This window comes from Amblyomma mixtum, chromosome 8 (assembly GCF_055824585.1).
Source record: "Amblyomma mixtum isolate Tamu chromosome 8, ASM5582458v1, whole genome shotgun sequence".
Taxonomy (NCBI): Eukaryota; Metazoa; Arthropoda; class Arachnida; order Ixodida; family Ixodidae; genus Amblyomma; species Amblyomma mixtum.
The window spans coordinates 39,916,415-39,937,595 of record NC_143019.1 but is presented as its reverse complement, the minus strand read 5'-3'; the positions used below and the strand labels follow the sequence as shown (position 1 = coordinate 39,937,595).

Genomic DNA, 21,181 nt, shown 5'->3' with positions numbered 1-21,181 from the left:
CTTAAAGCTGCGGATCCGAGCCGGGCTTGGGTCCGTACAGAAACGGCTGGTGTCTGACTATTCATTCACTACTGCAGAGTGAAGTACATAACTGCGGCATTGGAGCAGTGACACGGATGAGCTATAGCTTATAGTACGCGCTGAGAAGAAAAGCTAAGCTTTATTCATTGACTTATTTATTTCCCTATTTCCACGCCGCGGTGGCTTAGTGGTCACGTCTCCTGATTACTCAGCCGGGGTACCAGGGTTTGCTCCTAGCCTCGGCCGCCGCATTTATATTTAGGCGGCAAGCATGACAGCCATGTACTACTTTGTAGTATCATTGCTCGTTGAAGAAACCCTGGTGGTCGAAATGATCCGGAGCCCTCTGCTTCGGTGTTTCTCACAGCCTTACTCCCCTTGGGCCTTAAAGCCCCAAGAACATAGTTTTTATTTTATAGCTATATTTTTCTCATGTGAGAAAATTCACAAACTAAAGCGCGTTTGGTTTCCTTTTTGATCAGCTGAGCAGAACATCTCGTAAATGAAATAGCCACAAAAGCTCGCGAGAGTTTGTACATCTCATCTCATAACCGCATATATCCCTCCTCGCTTCTTCAGCCTGGTTGTCATGACAAGTATTTTGCCCTGTAAGTTATCACGTGGTTCACGCGTTATCTTCTGCTCCACCAGTAAGAGTAAAATTCAATCAGTCTTAATTGGGCATTGATCGTACGTCATCCGAAAAGATGCCTATATACTGTTAGAAATGCATTCGGGAAGAACATAATAGTTTAGGACGCTTATAGTCCTGAAACACAAACCGTGAAATACTCAATCAAGCCTTTTAGCTTTTCGTTTCTGCTGAAAGGCGACCAGTTCGGTTAGGAGTTCAACCTGTGAGATCGCGTTCACTAAATAAAATGGCATCCCACTGCTTGCTAGGCAGCTTTAGTGTTTATACTTCGCGGGCGGCAAAATATAACTGATTAAAATCATGGGGGAATGCAGAGTAGTCCATTACGCGCGTATGCAGCCCTTTATATCTAGCTCTCGGAACTTCCGAGTTTATCTTGGCGCACCTACACGAGATCACTGTCCAAAAGACGGGCCTGGCGAGCACTACTCTTAATCACTTCCTTCTGGGTTAAAAACAACCAACTTTCTGCAAGCCAAACTGTGGTTTCAGAACCTTTGTCTGCCAGTTTCTTATCGGTCTAGTAGCAGTCTACTTGCTCAGAGTAAGCAGTATACCCCAAGCGTTGCTGTGAAACGGGCCGGGCCGGGCCCCGGCTGGGCTTCACTCCGGGATTCACGGGCCGGGCCGGGCTCGCTAGAGCGATAACTTAGTGGGCCTGGGCCGGGCTCGGGCTTCAGGTCTCGGGCCCGGGCCGGGCCTGAGCCTCAGACTGAGGCCTGTGCAGTTCTCTACTACACATCACCATTTTTGGGCGGGATAAAGTAGAGACACATTCAACTATTTTTGTGGTGCAACGAATATGCATATAATACTAGTGATGTGCGCGGACGTGGACATCATAGCATCAAGTTCGGGCTTCGTGTTCTTGGGCGTGACGCTCAGAAGTATAACCCCTTCAGTCACTGCGTACAGAAATGGGTACGCAACTTGTTTTGCGTCGTCTAAACAATGTACAGTCATGATATAGTACAGGTATCAGAAGCCGCCAAAGAACAAAAGTTATAATGCATCTATCTTTCCTCTGTTCCTGATTTAAGAACTATCTTGTTTTTAAATTTTTTTTTTGCCTTTAAATGCTAGGAAACCGCACCTTAATTTGCACTGGAAAACCGCCAGCCGTCTGCAGTGCTGACATGGCTAACCAAGGAAGTACAAGATACTTTTACAATGCAACGACCGGGCAGTGCGAGGATTACAAAAAATGCGACTGGGAAACAGGTTTGGAAGTAGCCAACTACTTTGTTACCAAAGACTGGTGTGAGCTGGAATGCGGGTGAGTTCTCACCGCGACTGTCAGTCGTGGTTCTCGCAACTAAAGAGCCAATATCTGTAGCGCCTAAAGTTGCACGTGGCCCGCGCAGGTAATATTTATGGGGCCGTAGTTCTTTTCGCCCTTAGCGTAAGCTGTGCAAGTAGTGCACCCGAAAAAGCAGATCACTTCGCCACTCATTGCACTTACACCTCTCAGATGTTCTGAAGGAGTAGTACAAAAACATGTCAAGTGCTTAAAGAGAAACGTTAATCATTGCAGATTGCAGTACCAGAAAACTGTCAGAACTAAAAATACTTGAATTGCCATGGCAATTAATCAGCTTTTGAGGTTGAAACTTTGGTGACGCGAACACTTTGGGCGCAAATTTATCAAACGCGAATAGACGTTTCCAGCTTTGGTGGTGTTTCATGCAAAGTATAACGCTATAAAGTACAGGGAACTAAGGCTTACACCAGATATTTAACTGTGGTCTGAGGGAAACTTTGTTTGCAGCTGCCACGAGATGATGCTAACAGGTTTCACAAATGCCTCTCGACTTGGCCGAGCGTATTTGTTTTTCAAGGCAAAACTGTAAGCATAAAATACAATGCACTGTACTGCCACGCACACTCAAAGCGACGTCGCTTATGGTGAAAAGCTTATCCACATTTCATCTAAGCACGTCGTTTTCTCTCATGAATCTTGCGTCATAAAAAAACTTGCCGTTGATAGATACTGCATTTTAAGCCTGGTCTGAAGCCCCGTAACCAACGTTTTAATGCCTTAAAACACATCCTACGCCTAAATGAAGAGCATTAGGTCGGAACTGAAAAGGGTCGGCTGATTCGATCTCGCTTGTATGCTGCTGGTCTCCTCGTTAGTGAAAGCCCGAGTATGACGGTGCTTTCAGTTCCGGTTTTCAGAACATAGCGAACTCTTACCGAGCTACGAAAATGTTTGAAGCTACACATATTCTCACAGCTTAGTCATGCAGCCACGCCCAGTTGGTTCAGTGCAGTTTATTGTTTGTGTACATGTCATGATGCCTGTATCATAACGGCGACAACCTTGTCATATGTTTCTCCGCAGTAAAGCACGCAATAATTTTCTTAGCAAATTATATGAAAACGCAATAAAAAGTTGCAACAGGTAAACCTCACGTCGTATTTTGATGAATTTTACCCTGAAATCCAATATCGAACACTTCTGTTCCATTTATTGCAGAAAGCCTAACTCTACAGCCCAAAACGAGGACAAGGAAAAGGAGCGTCCATAAAATTTCAGCGGCGTTGTGGTCTCCGTGTCTCAGTGCATGTGTATTTTGCGCAGCGGTAAAGCTGCTGATGCAGTTTATATAACCTGGCTGCACATAGGCCACATTGCAGTTCTGACAAACGGAATGATGTTTGTGGCTCATGTGTTGGTTTAGTTAACTAAACAAGCATTTTTTTATCTGAATAAATATTAGTTCGTTTTGTTTCGCATTACGACCACTGTTTGCGCTCATTTTTATTTTTTTGTGCATTTTTATACGCTCTCTAATGTGCATGAATCACAACCCGCTGAATTTTTTGTCTTTGTCAGTAGCAGTAAGTCAATGGGATGCAAAGGAGACGTAAACATCAAACCAAGGTGCATAGAGCAGCATCAAGTGCAATGCGACATACCTGGCGCGCACAGCACAGGGTGGAACGATATATTTCTCGGTACCAAACGAAAGGTATTTGGTTGCAACAACCCGTACTTTGCAACAAGAACTGAAGCTGACAGCCTAATAAATATAGCAAATTATAGTCACCAGTGGTCTAGCTTGCTTTTACATAGACTACCAGAAAACCCCCGATATTCGCTTTAAACTGATTCCTTGATTCGTCGTGCTTTCGTTCTGAAACTATGACTGAAATTTATCCTGAATATTCTCAAATGAGCCTAAGGCGGTGCCGTCTGGAGGTGGTCGAAGGGTTTCTTGTTGTCTCCATGCTGAATATCAGAGTCGCCCGATCCGGCGCTGTCGTTTGGCTCGCCTTCATAGTTTGGGCAGTGGACCTTAAGTCCTTCCTTCCACCCAGAGAGCGATTACATCAGAAGCACTGTTGATGGCTTCGCTGTGTATACGTTTGATGACACTGGCCAGAGTTCGAAAACGGGCAGCTCCCTTCCCCCTAGGACCTTACTGAAGATCCTAAGGACGTCTTCCCTCTCTATATTCACTCAGGTGGACGTGGGGTTGTCGCTCTCCTCGCTTAACCGCGGCAGACACAGCTCAAAACCGCCTACCCCCCCCCCCCCCCCCCCCCCCCTCGTATCTCGCGCGCTACCCAGCGCACGCCGACCACGGCGGGCCTTGCTCTGAGGGGGAACAAAGGAACGAAATTCTGGCTGACACAAACAGGCATTTATTGCTATAACAACAATAACGCCAACCAGCAACAAAATACGCTAAGGAATAGAGGTCGTCCGACTCACCAGCAGCATGAAGAGCGAACGTTCGCCCACTCTGGGGCAACGCAGAAACTCCGAGGCCGGACGGGATGAACTGGCGGGTGAATGTTCTGACCATGAGGCCTCGCGCCGCTGGGGTACGCTGGGTAAGAGCGGAGCGCCGCGCCGAAACATCTGTACGCTACGAGTCACACAGTCCATCGCGCTCCTGTCGCTGTGACGCCGGCGCACTCCCTTGGTAGTTAAGGTAACTAGAAAGGACACCAGGAGGAAGCAAAAGGGGACGAAGAAAGGCAAGTCCCATAGTGTACGCCTGTATAGCGGCAGCTGAAAGGCTGTGCCAATGTTGTTGTTGCGACTGAGAGAAGGATGAAAAGAAAATTGCACGGGCGTGCCTACTGGCTCGAGCCGAGCCACCACCGCTGCCACGTGCAGATAGAGGAGAGTTCAAAGATAAGAGAAAGAGAAGAAAGGAAAGAAAGACTCGCGTCGATGCAACAACCGCGTCCGCCGAAACGGACGCTGGCTGAAAAAACAGATAAGCGGCCGTAGCCGCGCTTCGTCACCACATCCACACCAACCCAGTTTCTTATAGCTGATCCTAAACAGAGCGAACATGTGCATAAAGGAAGATGAAGAAGGAAGGCAGGGAGGTTAACGAGAAGGGTGCCCCGGTTGAGTACCCTTTGCATGGGAAGAGGGATGAGGGGAAGAAAAGTGGAAGAGGGAAGGGGTGAGGATCAGGGGCATATTGTATAAGGAAACACCTGCTGCCAAGTCACAGCCTGTCGCCCAAGCAGAACGCCCTCAGGTATCGAAACAGGGATTTGCAGGCCTTGAGGACCGTCGATTTCTGTGCCGCAGATCGAAGATCTGACTCTCCGTAAGGGGGCGAGGATCGAGGGGGTCTAGAGCACAGCACAGTGTATGTCTTTAGGCGCTAAACACATGGCGTTCATACAGTAGATGTTCTATTGTCTCCTCATAGCTACATGTGTCATAAACAGGGCTGCCAGCCATTGCAATCCAGAGCGAGTTCTGGTTTGTAAAAGCTAAGCCAAGACAGACGGAAAAAGTGCTGATTCATGTCACGGTATAGTAAGAGGAAAGCGAAGGCATAGTCTTAGGGTGCAGTGTATTGACACGACAGGTGAAAAAATTGCCCGTGTTCCATACGGCAAGTGTGAGATCCATCACGAGCCTGCAAAGCATGCCTGCTGCGCCCACCCTGACTACAGGGATAGTCACAAGAAATCTATCATGGATAGATCAGAAAGCTTCATCCACGCTGTGGCTTCCTGCGATACCGCAGTGTCCTGACAGCCATTGTAAAAGTATTTCGGGACCTTCGGTTATTGCGCCATGATAAACTTCAGAGATTTCTGAAACGAGTTGTTCATGCGATCTGTGGTGTAGCGCAGAATGCAAGCCCAAGAGGGCTGCTTTAGAATAAAAAAAAAGCAGCCCATTCTTGCGTTTTATTTTCTTGAGAAGGTTTTGAAAATCTCAGTAACATGCAGCCCGAAAATCAGCAAGCTCCACACCAGCCGAGGAATTAAGGTAGGTGTCCTTCACGTTAATCAAGATATACTTTGCCGGGATCCCGCAGAACTGGTGGAGTTAACTGAAACCGTCTGCATGGACGTGCATTCGGTGTCTGTGAAAAGAATACAGATATTCTAACTTGACCTGTGTGAGAGCAGCTGATGATACTTCGGCTTTCTTCGTAATGCTTCGTATGGAAAGATGCACTCGAGCTTTATACAGACCCCATAAAGGTAAAGGCGGTCTCGAGGTTGGGGTAAACTTCGGGGGAAGATTGGCGCGATAAGCTCAAAGAACTTTTCCGAAACTAGTACGTGACCCGATAACAGTAATTGTTGTAAGATGGTGGTAGAGGACCTGAGTTAGGTTCCGAGCATGTGCTCTCATGGAGTCAACCCGAATGTTTACAGCAATAGCATGGTTTCCGGGCAATGACAGCCCTTGCTTCTGTAGAAGCCCATTTTGGCAGTGTAAGGCACGTATGGAGAGCTTGCGTTTGCACATTATGGAGAGACTGAATGTTTGGTTTCCCAATGTTATCCTACTGCGATTTCTACTGAGCCGGATATAATTATATTTTGAAAAACTAGGTTCATTTCCCTTTGCGGCACCATGAAGGAATACGATTAGCACCTGTTTGTGGCTGAGCAGCATGTGCCTGTGTAGTTATATTCCTGTATACGATGCAATCATCGGCGTCGAATCTGATGTGTGAGGTGACGTTTGCGCCTACGTTATTTATGTAATTAGAAAGTGTTCCTAAAACTGCGCCTTGAGGTACATCAGGCGTTAGAGATGATCGGTTAGATTCAGAACCGCTGATTAAAGCTTTGTGGGAACAGTCGGTCAAATATTGTCCAATCCTTTTGAGAACTGAGGGAGGCAGGCCTGGGTATGAAAGTTTAAAAAGCAGGAGAGAGTGAGGTACGGTATCAAAAGCTTTATTTTAATCAACCAAGACATAATAAATTTGCGTGCCAGAGTCAAATTAAGAAAATATGCTGTGAGAAAATTCGAAGAGTTCATTGAAGCAGGAAAGCCAGCGCTGAAATCATGTTGGGTATTAAGAAAAAAAATTGTTAGCTAGCAAGCGATGGACAACATTGGAATATATTATGTGTTCTAAAGCTTTGCAGCTCACATAGGTAAGGGAAATCGGTCTACACATGCCAAACATTCTCGGACAAAAATTTTGAAAATGGGAAAATTGTAAGATGCTGTAATGGAAATATTGAAAGTAATGGTGCGTTCTTCTGATATGTCGCAAAATCATTTAAAGTGTTTCCATCGATCGAATTGAACAGTTAAGACTGCCATAAAAGACCCATGCGGAACGGTTTTGACGATAGCAAAAACATTAGTAGAAAAAAAAATGATAAACTGCCGTCGGGTGATCTGTGGGATTGATTGTTATAGTGAAATCTTACATGACATGAAAAAATTGCGTTCATAAACGGCTTCCCATTCAAAAATGCTTTTGTTCAAAATTGTTGGGAATGAATTCGAGACAAGACAGCAGCAACCCGCTTTGTGCAACGGTACAACGTTCGTTGTTTTCCATTCTAAGTACTTTAAAACGGTATGGAATGAAATCAAGGCCGGGATTGGCTAAAAACCAGTGAGCAATTTATCACTCCTTCATAGGCTGCGAAGATAAAAGACATCGAAGGTAGGTCATTGTTCGGCGGATGTTGGTTGACTAAAGGTGTGGGAGCAGGAAAAACGGAATTAAACTTAACTGCTGAACCAGTTAGTTTTCTCAACATGGTCATTAATGTAACCTAAATAAGATCGTTGGGCTAGTAAGGGCGGGATAGAACATTCATATTTATCGCTTGTCTACACGAATTTCCGAAGCGTTTTTGGATATTCTTTAACTTTATGCCGTGTTTTTTAATTTTATCTTAATTTCCTGGTCAAGTGCCCGTAAACTCTTCAGTACCGTGTCGGTTTCCAGTCTTAGATGTCTACCATAGAGCGATCTTCTACTAATTAACTGTACAATTTCTTAGCTAAACCAAGCACCGATTTTCTCCTACTACGCGAGGTAATTTTAGACAGTCGGTAGTGATATAAAAGTGGCAGAAGTATGCCTGAAGAATTCCAAAGGTCATCAACACTATGTGAATCATTCTCATGAATTAAGTTAGGAAAATAAGCACCAGTTTCTTCGATATGAAGGAATAGTATCCCATCTCAAACAGATAAATTGTCCCCGGGATAGGGGTTGCTGATATCGGCTGAGAGTAGGAGGTAGTTGCAAAGATGCCTTCATTATCGAGGGTACTAACGCTAATGCGTGAAAAGTGAACTGCCAACTGATGCCTCAAAGTACTGCCTTTGTCGAAAGTTTAGAGACAGGGGGATTTGCTTCTGAGCTACAGCCTGTGGCATGTAATATATTCTTAAGGATCAAAATCTTCTGGAGGTAAGAAGATACAGGGTACTGCCCCCTACAATGGGTAGGGCATGCATGTATGCTACAGGAGCCCCCAAATAGAACTTAGAAGCAAACCTCCCAGGCTCTTAACTTTCGTCGAAAGGTGTACGCTTCTTGGCATTCCTATTGGTCACTTAGTTTTTTTTTTATGCGTGCCTAAATATCAGTAGTGGGAGTTCATTTATTTCTCCTCCATGGAACTGAAGCCGTGTTGGCAGGGATCCATCCTGCCTCAGCAGCAGAACGCCTTTTCAGCAGGTCCACCACATTGAGTGTACTGAAATTTTGATATGGGTAAAAAAAATATGGATGAAACAGACTGGACGCACTACCCTATACCGTGTGCTTCATAGCCCAGCTTAGGGAAATAAGAAAATTGGCTTAATTCCTTATCAATATTGCACCGAACTGCCATTTTTTGCGCCAAACTGGATTTCATGAATATGTGTAACGCTTTCTGGCATCCCCTTATATTTTAACCTCTATGCCTTTTGGAATACTATACAAATAAAATTTTCAATTTTCAACGGCAAATTCTTACCCGTAACATTTTGAAGCGATAGCGTGTCGCAGCAAATCCTGAGTCGGCGTCGTTGCTCGTGACCGAAAAATCCACGAAAAATCTCCAGAAAATCAACCTACGTGGCAGGTGGACCATCATTAGGTCACGTAACCTTATGGCGTCATGCACAACCTGCTCACCGGATTGTGAGCAAACTGACCATCGTGGCAGGTGGCAGTTAAAGTAATGACTTGTCGCGAGAGGTTGCTCGGGAAGAGACACCTGGATCGCACAAGCCCTACCGATGGCAGCACCTTCCATCGCAGGGCAGTGGTGCATCGCTTAAAAGCTGGATCACTGCGCCAGGAATGGTATGAGGACTCCCAAGGAACTATGGTAGTTAATTAGGGAATGGCCAATTCTGCATATATGGACATTAACTTACGGTTTCGAGTTATACTCTTAAGGCGGAGTTTAAGTGTCCCCCCCCCCCCCCCCCCCGATTTTTATTGGTATATGGAGTTGTTCACGCGAAGCGTCAACATCACAAAACAGTAGATGCATGACACGCTGTGACCTCGTTGGTAAAATTGTGAGAGCATAGTGCCAACACGCACAAATAGATATCGACAATTTGCCCCACCGTCCGGGGCACAAGAATCAGGAAAATATAATATATGTGTAACGGCCTTTATTGACAGTTGTGAAGGCCGGTTAGAGCGGGCAAGGACAGGTCCGGTCCCGGAACAGTTCACGCTCTCGTCTCGCGCCGCGCGTCGGCTCTGCTGCTTCAGCTGCCGATCGTCGTCTTCTCGTCTAGCGCCTCGCCTCGGTTCTGCTGCTCTGACCGCTGATCATCTTCCTCTTTACAGATGCTATATGTATCCCACTGTGAACGAATTGGACTGTTTGCACGACATAGGTTTACGACGACGGTTTGCACAGAAAATTTTTATCCAGACTTAATTCACGTGGATTTAAAATTGCGTTGGACTTTGGGTCTAGAAATCCAACGCGAAAAACCTACATGAGTGAACGGGCATGCATTCGTTAAAATTGATAACGACCTCTTTACAGCTAAAGGATTTAGCTACAAATTTTTATCTTTGTTTGCACGTATTTACGTTTCTCCGGGAATTGTTTCCATTATTTTGAAAATATAGATCTGCTTCTGTAATACAGTGGTGCTTTGCGATGCAGTTAATACCGAGGTAGTTTGTCTAGACATCTGTGTCGCTTAGAGAGTCACAAACGCTTTTCATTTTTTGTTTTATTGAAAGAAAAGCCAAATGTCGCCATTTGACTTGACTCTTAACAATGGCAATGCTGCCCATGACAGATGCACTCCAGATGTCTCGAAGAAAACATTTGTGATGCTGTGCATGTCAGCACAATTCATACTATCTCTCATTTCGTTTATAGTTCTGTGACTAAACCTAGTTATCGCAGCATTATCATGATCATTAGCGGCAGCAGCGTCAAAAGCCTACACAGATGCACGAAAGACACCTGTTCGGCGACATTTAGACACCAGTAATTTTCCGATCTCGACATGGTCGTGTGCATCTGTTCTCTCTTCTTAGGGACGCCAATATGCATAGTGTAATTGCCTTTCTTACAGCGTGCACTTCAGTGTCCTCAATATTTGCAGGTATGCCTTGACCTTTTTATCGCCGCCTCTCAAGTTTATAATGGCTAATCAGCAACAGAGCAGTCAAGAATATATGTATTCATTTCAGCTTTAAATATGTCAGCATTAAAGTGAGGAGTACTTTTGCACGCACAGTCAATAATGTCGAAGGCCTATTTCTTTTCCATAACTTCCATAGAATTTCATCGGTAGCATGCTACCGGTACCATCCTCGTTCGGCGGTAGCCCGGCCATTTTATCCTCAGATTAAAGTCTCCGATATGACAGGCTCTAGAACTGAAGTATTAGCGTTTTCAGATAACTGCGTTTTGTTGCCTCGGTGCATTTACATTCGTTTCGCACTTTTCTACGGGGTGTAGTGCCGGCGCCCACATTTCGCTGGCTGGCCTCTCTGGAAACAAGCGCTGCGCGCCCGCCGTCGCTCAAAGCAGGCCCAGACTTTCTCGGACATGTCGCGGCTTGCAGCGCGAATCATCCGCCACGCTGGCGCCGACGCGGACCCTTCCTCCTTCCCTCCTCTCCGTCGGTGCGAACTCCTCCGACGCTTCGTCGGCCGTCGCCTCTCGACCATTGGTCTAATTTGAATGGTGGCCAGTGCCGTGACCTGATTGGAGGATTTGAACTGCTGGCTGCCGAAACCGACAGCGGCGGCTTTAAAAACGGAGCCGCGCTGAACCCGCGCAGCAGACGGGCAGCAGAAGAGCCATCACGCCGGAGCTACGCTCGCCGCCGGGGCCGCCCTTCTTTGTGCTAGCCCGTGGTGCTCTTGGCCCTTGTATCATGTAAAAGCCCTTGTACATACTGTACATAAAAGTCATTTGACTCACCGTCGCCTCGACCGTTTCCTGGCTCGGACTCCCAGTCCCAACAGTGGTGGCAGCGGTGGGATGCCCCAAAGTCCCAACAGAGGTCACTCAATGATGGGGGTGAACCCATAGAGGTAGTGCTGACTGCGTTACGCTTAAACAAACAGGAACACGACGCACAAGAGACCAGGACTCGCGTCCTATTTAGGAGACGTCTCCTAACTCAGGTTTATTGTAGCGCTTTTTTTTGCACTCCTATAAGTACTGATTTCTAAAGACTGTTCATTACTCGGACAGTGAAGGCTGGTCCCCTCTCGAAACGTTAGCAAAACCTTGTTACCGTTCCTAAAGCGCGTAATTATACATTTTAGTATATGCCTTCAGATTAATATAAATTGCACGAAGGCACTAAAAGGAACGGCCGCATATAGGGTGGCCGCATGCGCCACTCTTAACGTGGCGCAGTCGACAGTATGACTCTACTTAAAGTGAATGAACCTAAGGTAGGTCCTCCAGAGTAGTGGCGCCCTCGCAGATACTATCTTTCGCCTTTCAAATTCTGAAGCGCTGTCCGAGGACTGCGTCCAAGTCTACTCGGGAAGCTGCGTGCGGGGGCATACCGAGGAGGTCGCACAGTACATCGCGCCGTTCGGAAATGGAGACCAAGGGTCCTTGGCGGACTAAGCACAAGGATGACAGCTGCAATCGTTCAGTCCATCACAGTGTTATCTCAGTACCTGCACGACTTAGCCACCGCATTCACTGCCGTCTCTGACTACCGCACGTTGCTTTGTTGTCACATCCAGACATGAGCCATCTGGAACTCCGCGGCTTCCAAGAAGACGTGAGCCGTAGACAATGCCACTCTCCGCCGCTTTAAGGCCGAGAACGTCAAGAAGGCATTTGCTAAAGCCGCCATGGTGTGCAACGACTAAGAGGGCCAAGCGTGTTAGTCACGGTTATAATGGGGTGCAAGTTTGACGCGTGCTTTCCAACAGCTCTTGCTTACCTACGGCAGTACCTAGCTGAGGAAGTCGCTCCGTATTTACCATAAGGTGCGTTTCTCGATGTTTGCCGCCTAAAGTGGCCTTCACCAGCTGGTAGTCAGTACGTCGTGGACAGTCTATATAAAGAACGCTACCCATGCAATAAAATTTCAATAAGGAAAGGTGTCAGGCAGGGAGACACGATCTCGCCTATGCTATTCACTGCCTGTTTACAGGATGTATTCCGGGGCCTGAAATGGGAACAGTTGGGGATAAGAGTTAATGGAGAATACCTAAGTAATTTACGATTCGCTGATGACATTCCCTGGCTAAGTCACTCAGAACATGAACTGCAAAGCATGATCAATGAATTAGACAGGCAGAGCAGAACGGTGGGGCTAAAAATGAACAGGCAGAAAACCAAAGTAATGTTCAACAGCCTAGCAAGGGAACAGCAGTTCGCAGTTGGTAGCCAGGTGCTGGAAGTAGTAAGAGAATATGTCTATTTAGGGCAGGTAGTGACAGCTGATCCAGATCATGAGAGGGAAATAACTAGAAGAAGAATAGGGTGGAGCGCATATGGCAGGTTATCTCAGATCATGAATGGCAGTTTACCAATATCCCTCAAGAGAAAAGCATACAAGCGGTGTATCTTACCGGTACTCACCTATGGGGCAGAAACGTGGAGGCTAACAAAGAGGGTTCAGCTTAAGTTAAGGACAACGCAGCGAGCTATGGAAAGAAAAATGATAGGTGTAACGTTAGGAGATCGGAAGCGGGTGGTGTGGGTGAGAGAACAAACGCGCGTTAATGATATCCTAGTTGAAATCAAGAGGAAGAAATGGGCTTGGGCAGGGCATGTAATGCGAAGGCAAGATAACCGCTGTAAGGGTAACGGAGTGGATTCCAAGAGAAAGCAAACGTAGCAGGGGACGGCAGAAAGTTAGGTGGGCGGATGAGATTAAGAAATTTGCGGGAATATGGTGGCCGCGGCTGGAGAAGGACAGGGTTAATTGGAGAGACATAGGAGAGGCCTTTGCCCTGCAGTGGGCGTAGTCAGGCTGATGATGATGATGATGACCCATGCACCCGTTTTAGTGCGAAATCACTGTTTCACGGGGTCAAACCTAACCGAGAATCTTGTGGCATTCCTGACCCGGAGGGTGGAGAAATAAAATAAATATTGCCGCGACTGGGTTTCAAACCCGCGGCAAAGCGAACCGATCAGCTTCGCTGGCCACTGCCCGAGAGCACTATGCTATCACCGCAGCCGGCCATGCCTCGTGTTAAAGGAGTATCGACATTTAATCTTGATGGCATGTTTTATTCTCTACAATGATGCGGAAGACAGTACTATGTTTGAATCATCATGGGGTGTGTGCCTATGACCGCTGAATAAATTATAATCGAATTTTTTGTCATGCTGTTCCGGTTTCAGCAGCTGCACGATGGCTGTGACGTCACAGTAAGAAAAAGTAGATATCCGGATATAGCGAAAATTTTGTACCGGATATAGCGAGGTGGCTAATGACGCAAGATTCGTTTGTTCTTGCTAACTCATCTTGATACTCATACGGTGTCTCAGCGTTTTTCTGTGTGTCACTTCTGTTTCTTTTTGTTTTCGCGCATGAGCAGTTTATCGGAACGTACAGAGTTGAGTCTGTCTTTTCGTGCATGCACATGAGTTCGTAGGAACGTCCGGATTCGAAGGCATAGTGCCGGATGCCGTGTTTCTTCAAGACGTCGCATTAGCAACTACCGCTCTAATAACTCAATACGCACTTTATTTTATGCCTGGAATGACTCCAAAAGTTCGCCAAAAATTTCGGCCCATTTTCCAAACTTTTAACACACGTCGATAGCCGCAAGTTACTGTAATCTTGAACTTTTTGAGATCGTAAAGCTTTTTCCCAACCTGTGTATATTGAGCCTGCAATTTTTTTTTTACTCGGACTTGTAACTTGGAATCAGTATTTATGATATATTTCCCATCAGCGAGTGGCGACCACCATTTTGATGTCCTTTACTGCTCGAATTTTACACCCTAATTATATGATGCCCTCTTCGGCCTTCAGGGTATCTAAGTGAATTCTTGTGATAATCATATCATGCATTATTTTTATACGCTCTATTCTTTCTAGCCGCATTCCTGAAACCAAAAGCGCATCTAATAAATGTCCGCATAAAATGTTTATGTGATAATTAGTTCACGGATTAGCGAGATGCTATCAGTGCCCACTGTTACTGAGTCACTGTTATGGTCTCAGCCTGGTGCTCGGCACTTCAAACCTTTCTTGTGATACATTTTTCTTGTTTTCGGAACCAGGACTGAGTGAGGAGGAGAGAAACTGCGAGCGTATGAAGATGTGCGCAACACGGAATGCAACCGGAAACGTGGAAGGTTGCACGAAGCCATTTTATACAACGTACATTTACAACGAAAACACCTCCAAGTGCGAACAACTACCGGAGAGAATATGTTATCGCAGTGAATACTACGGTGTTTTTTTCTCATTCTTTGATTGCTCTCACACATGCACTGGAGGTGAGTTCAAATTGTCACTCCATTGTGAAAACTGTCAGCTTCCACTATTGAGGAATGTAAGAACATTTTGCCATCTCGAAAACCTTATAAGCCGTGTTCATTCTTCTTCAGCTCTCAAAATGAATGAATGAATGAATGAAGCCAGGATGTAGTGCTGACGCATAGCCAACGTTGTGTCTTTGAGCGTGATTTTCGTTTTTTCACGTAGAATTGTGCTCATGTCACCCCGCACAGCGAAAGGTCCCATATACTGCACTGCGGAGCCTTACGAACCTGCTAACGATACATGCACAGTAAAAAAGCGTTCGTGGTATGACCGTGGGAATTCATGTGAGTCAAGTTTTGCATGGTTTTACAACGCATCTTCGGAAAAATGTGCTGAGTACAGAACCTGCGAAGATCCATGGAAACTTCCGAAAGACGCTAATGGTTACTCCAAGAAGTATTTCTGTGAGAAGAAATGCCAGTGAGTACTCATTTATATGATATTAGGCTTAGAGCACTTCTATCTAACTATGACACAGCATGTTTTGTATCATCGTTTTCTATTTGTTCTTTTTGTCTCAGTGTTACCTCAGGCAGCGCAGTCACAGACTGTATCGTGTTCGTTAACAGTACGGACAGCTCACATGTCAATGTCTATACCGCGCAGCGCTACCTAGAAGGAGGGCACGCATAAGTGATGCTCGACTGGAAAATCCTCCTTGCACCATGCTACACCCATTCTGTTAAACTTCCGATACTAATGCTCAGGCCGGTCCTTATTGTACAAACGAGTTATCCCAAAGGCGACTGTTTGTACAGATCCAAAGAACTTAAAAGGTAAAGTTTTATTAGCATGAAGTCGTCGATCGTTCCGCAAATACGACTGATACATTAAAATTTCTGGTCTGAAAGCAGCTCTATAAAGATTTCAAAGCATAAAGTGCAATTGTCCGCTGGGGTGTGATGCGACGGGAAATGTATAAGGTAGACTTGTGTCGGCGTGCCCTTTCTAGTGTATCGAAAGCTACACTAAGATACATAACTCACAGTTCGCGCGAATAGCCGCCGACATTCAATGACCTTGGTTGAGCTATGGCTGGCGTTGCTATGCGCTTATGTCTTGGTTCTGGTTCGAACCTGCTCAGGGGACCACCCTTGCCCTTTGACCTTGGCCATTGACCCTTGACCTCGGCCTTATAGTTGGTGTGGAGGTATGGAAGAAGTCACGTGACATTCGCGTAATACCACGTGATTGTGGCGTGATAGAGTGGGGGTGTGACGTCAGCGTCGAGAGGTATGTAACCGAGAGCTTCGCGTCGTAGCTTTCGTTATGTAAAGGTACTTCAGTAACACTTGTTGCTGGGGCTTGTCGGTGCACAGTAGGTGTACGTAGAACTATGCACCGACTAGCTCAGCAACAATTGTTACTTGAGTAACTTTAACTGCTGCTGCTTGTACGTGGTCGAGGACTCCTCAAACTGCTTGCAAGCAGCTTTGACCTCGAGCTCCTCCATCCCAGGCAATGGTAAGTAAAAGGAATGAAAGAAAGTACCTATCGCAAACTGTTATTCAATTCCTAGGGACAATACGTTCGTTGTATACACATAAATATTTAAGGCGGAAGCCTTTAATGCCTCATCGTTGTAAGCAGCAGTTGTCGACAGAAATGTCACGCTTTTCAATTGGTCGAAACGGTCGGGACTTCACAGTGCGCGAATTTCAAACGAGGCTAATTGTACTTTGGCTACTAACCATGCAACCAATTAAAGGGATCGTATAGTGATGTTCCAAGTAAGTGGAACCGAGTTTAGTTAATTGCTTACTTAGCCAATTAGCCTAATTAACCTTTCTAGTCAGACCAGATAAATAATAAAACCGAGTAGGGAATTCGCCGAGCTTGGGAATCGAACCCCGGTCTCCGGAGTGCGAGACGAGCACGCTAACACTCCGTCATGCCAGCTCGATGGTTTGGAATGAACATAGGCGCGTCTAGTGAATACGGTGCCTTCGTTCACTCCCATCTTCCTCCCTTCCCGTTACGGCGAGGTTTAGGTGTCCACCGAGATATGAGAGACATATATATTTCCTTTCCTCAAAAACCAATTTACCGACGAGCAAGGCGTAGAACCGAACGGGCGATGGCGTTCTATGGACTCTCTGTCCGCGTTGCAAGACGCTGTCGCGTTCCGCTCTTGGAGGCGAAGCTTAACATCTTAACCACACATCAGTGACACAAGCAGCAACACCGCGCTTAAATCTTTCGCCTCACCGCACTTTAGGTCAACAAAGTGCCCCCCTGAATTTTTTCTGATGCGGTGCCGTTCACAGCTGTGCGTTGCAAGCACTTAAACTCTGCATCAGCCTTACTTATCGCTGGCGACCTCGAACATTTTCGCACTCCATCAATCGCTCGCCACCACCGGCGGCAGTCTTTGCGAAACGTGATGCGGTACGTGGATTCAAGTTACATGAATCTCTGCTTTCACGAACTAGCATTAAATATTTTCGTCACTGCGCCAGACCCCGGCGCCTGTACGCTTTGAACAAGACGCATTATTTCGCTTTAGTGCTGCGAACTCTCACATTCTTGACATTATTTCACGTTTCAATGACATTATAACGGCTGTATCTGTATCTGATATCTATAACGATTGCGCAGCTACCACAGCTTCCATGAAGTCAGCAATAAAATTTTAATATGGAAGGGTGTCAGGCAGGGAGACACGATCTCGCCGATGCTATTCACCGCATGTTTACAAGAGGTATCCCGGGGCCTCAGTTGGGAGCAGTTGGGGATAAGAGTTCATGGAGGATACCTAAGTAATTTGCGATTCGCTGATGACATTACATTGCCTTGCTAAGTCACTCAGGACATGAACTGCAAAGCATGGTCAATGAGTTAGACAGGCAGAGCAGAGCGGTGGGGCTAAAAATTAACATGCGGAAAACCAAAGTAATGCTCAACAACCCAGCAGGAGAACAGCAGTTCGCAATTGGTAGCGAGGGGCTGGAAGTAGTAAGAGAATATGTCTACTTAGGGCAGGTAGTGACCGCTGATCCGGATAATGAGAGGCAAATAACTACAAGATTAAGAATGGGGTGAAGCGCATATGGCAGGTTCTTTCAGATTATGAATGGCAGTTTGTCAATATACCTCAAGAGAAAAGTATACACCAGCTGTATCTTACCGATACTCACAAATGGGAAAGAAACGTGGAGGTTTACAAAGAGGATTCTGCTTAAGTTAAGGACAACGCGGCGAGCTATGGAAAGAAAAATGATAGGTGCAACGTTAAGAGATGGGAAGCGGGCGGAGTGGGTGAGTGAACAAATGCGGATTAATGACATCCTAGTTTAAATCAAGAGGAAGAAGTGGGCTTGGGCAGGGCATGTAATGCGAAGGCAAGATAACCGCTGGTCCTTGATTACGAATCAAGGAATATCTCAAGCAAATTGTTCTATTAAGGCGAAAGCCTTTAATGCCTTATCGTTGTCGACAGAAGGTTGTCAGCAGAAGGTTGTCAGCAGAGGTGTCACGCTTTTTCTAGTCAGACCAGAAAAAAAAAAATCTTTGTGCACGATGGGATTCGAACCACCATCCCTCCGTTCCGCAGCTGAGCTTGCTAATGGCTACGCTACTTCCTGTTTTTTTTTTTTCATGAAACGGGCAACCAACTGTCTCACATACAGGTGCTCTAGGCCCAGTCCTCCTGCACAAACAGGCCTGAAAAGGTGCTACGCTATACTTCCTGCCAACGCATATGCAGTTCGCCTTGTCTAGGACGCTGAAGAGTGTTTGCAGAAAGGCGTCGAATCAGACGTATGCCTCCCAAACGCCCTCCAGTGTCTCCAGCATTTAAGATTCACAAACAGTTGTGTAATTAACATCTTGACCACACATCAGTGACACAAGCAGCAAGACCGTGCTAAAGGCTTTCGCCTCACCGCACTTGAGGTCAACAAAGTGCCTCCCTGAATTTTTTTTTTCGGTCCCAGAGGTCTGTACTGTCAAGAGAACAGTTATCTGCTTTCCTTTTGGGGAATTTCCAAGTCAGTTGGTGTTCATGGCCGGATAGTGACTGCCGAATGTGCTCCAACCCATTTTTTCTTTCCGAGGTAGGTCTTTCATATGGTCCACGTAAGCCGTCACTACTTGAGCTAAACAGACTTTCCCTTGTACAGCGTCCAATATCCAAAGACTATAAAAACAATTTTATCTGAGCCATCTAAGATATTGCCAGACAATCGCTGAAATAGCAAATCTAGAGCGATTTGAAGCTACATGGCATACTCGCTACACAGATATGTGGAAAGTTGTGAAATCCGCTACTAATTATGGCGATGAAACACTTCAGCTTGTAATAAAAACAGCGCAAGGACACAGGACGAGAACGGAGAGTAGACACACACGGCGCTGAACTTGCAACTAAGTTTATTGGAAAAACACGCTGCTTTTCAAGGCAGGGCGTCAAGAAAGCGCGCGCATGCGCTTTGTCAAAGATACACTTATCGAGTAATAAAATGTCTCCTAAAGGCACGTGTGATTATCGGTGCTAACCACTGTTTAGCAACTTGTTTAGCAACTCTAAGGAAATGAAGTTGCTAAACAGTGGTTAGCACCGATAATCACACGTGCCTTTAGGAGACATTTTATTACTCGATAAGTGTATCTTTGACAAAGCGCATGCGCGCGCTTTCTTGACGCCCTGCCTTGAAAAGCAGCGTGTTTTTCCAATAAACTTAGTTGCAAGTTCAGCGCCGTGTGCGTCTACTCTCCGTTCTCGTCCTGTGTCCTTGCGCTGTTTTTATTACAAGATGCTTAACCAACTCGCCCAAACTGCCATTTTACTACAAACACTTCAGTATTGCCTAGACTAAAACTCTTAAATGGTTTTCAGATATAGGTACAGAAATTTACAACCCAACTAAGTCAAAATTCTAATTGCTCAGAATCTGTCGCCCCTAATTAATATGTTTGAGCGCTCGCCGATACATTCTAACGCTGTATTAATCTGAGAACAGATTAATGACTTATTTCTTCATTGTTTGATTTTGAAGCTATCGAATAATTTTGAGCTTTTCATTATATACAGCCCTGCTTTCCTTGTGTTGTTGCCATTATGATCTGTTACCTTGTGAAAGTGCACCAGATTTTATGCGCGTATGACTTTCATTGCTCTACGTACAAACGTTAGCGCAAAAAACGAGACAATCACAAGAAAGGCGGACAAGACAACGCGCTACGATGGCAGACACTTGTGAAGAAGGTGATGAAACACTTAGAAAAGGGCCTACAGTATTGTAAAGGTACTTCAGTAACACTTGTTGCTGGGCTTGTCGATGCTTAGTAGGTGTACGTAGAACGATGCACCGACTAGCCCAGCAACAATTGTTACTTGAGTAACTTTAACTGCTGCTGCTTGTACGTGGTCGAGGACTCCTCAAACTGCTTGCAAGCAGCTTTGACCTCCAGCTCCTCCATCCCAGGCAATGGTAAGTAAAAGGAATGAAAGAAAGTACCTATCGCAAACTGTTATTCAATTCCTAGGGACAATACGTTCGTTGTACACACATTAATTTTCATGCCTACCATTGAACTTTACGTGTTCAGCAGTATTAAGCAGGTAAACGTCGTCAGTGAACGAAGCGTTTCTAAAGAGTTGTTCATTCACTCTTGTACCTAGCTCTTCCCAATCTAAACCTCTAATCACCTCGCGTAAGCACGCAGCAGACGAAAACGGGTAGGTTCCAAAATACATTAAGAGCATTGTACAATATGAACGAAAGGATGCCCGTCATTCTTGGCCGTAGGGGAAAGTACTTAAAGTTAATAGTTCCTGAAAGGCAATACAAATTGAGTCGGGATGTTTCAAACCAGCTTAAATGCACCCTCTGCGCACCCGGATATAGTTCTACGACATCAAACTTTAGCTAAATTTGTCCCTCTAAATATAACGATGGTCGCAGAACGGCGGGAGCAGATCGCTTGCTTTCGACATCCAGAATTTCGGGCTGCATTAATGTTCTTGAGAAACCATAAGGAGCGTGGCAGGGCTTCGTGCAAGTCGGATTCGTTAGCCTGTTAAGCGATAACTGAAGTAAATGCGAAAACAAAACAGGCCCATAAATTTGCTGCTGATATAAAAAAGTTGAAGATCTCGTATTGATAAAAACTGAGAACCAGTATACTCCATTATTCCTAGTAAAATATCGATTCTCTGGCTATTTCTCTTTATGCTGACGTTTCGCAGACAGGAAGAAGAGTATTCATCGCAGAGAGAATTAGATTTAAAATTTTCCCGCCTGTCAATTCAAAATTGTGACGTCGACACGGAGAAGGACTGGTTG

At 45.6% G+C, this 21,181-nt stretch overlaps 1 protein-coding gene across 1 annotated transcript in view; it reads left to right on the top strand.

The window, feature by feature from the left end:
* The first annotated feature begins 15,191 nt into the window (after positions 1-15,191).
* LOC149332163 (uncharacterized) overlaps positions 15,192-21,181 on the top strand; it is a 39,433-nt gene continuing 33,443 nt past the window's right edge. Inside the window, exon 1 of the mRNA XM_089557109.1 lies at positions 15,192-15,314. Coding sequence (XP_089413235.1) covers positions 15,275-15,314 — 40 coding nt within the window. The 5' untranslated portion in view covers positions 15,192-15,274. The remainder of the gene's footprint in view (positions 15,315-21,181) is intronic.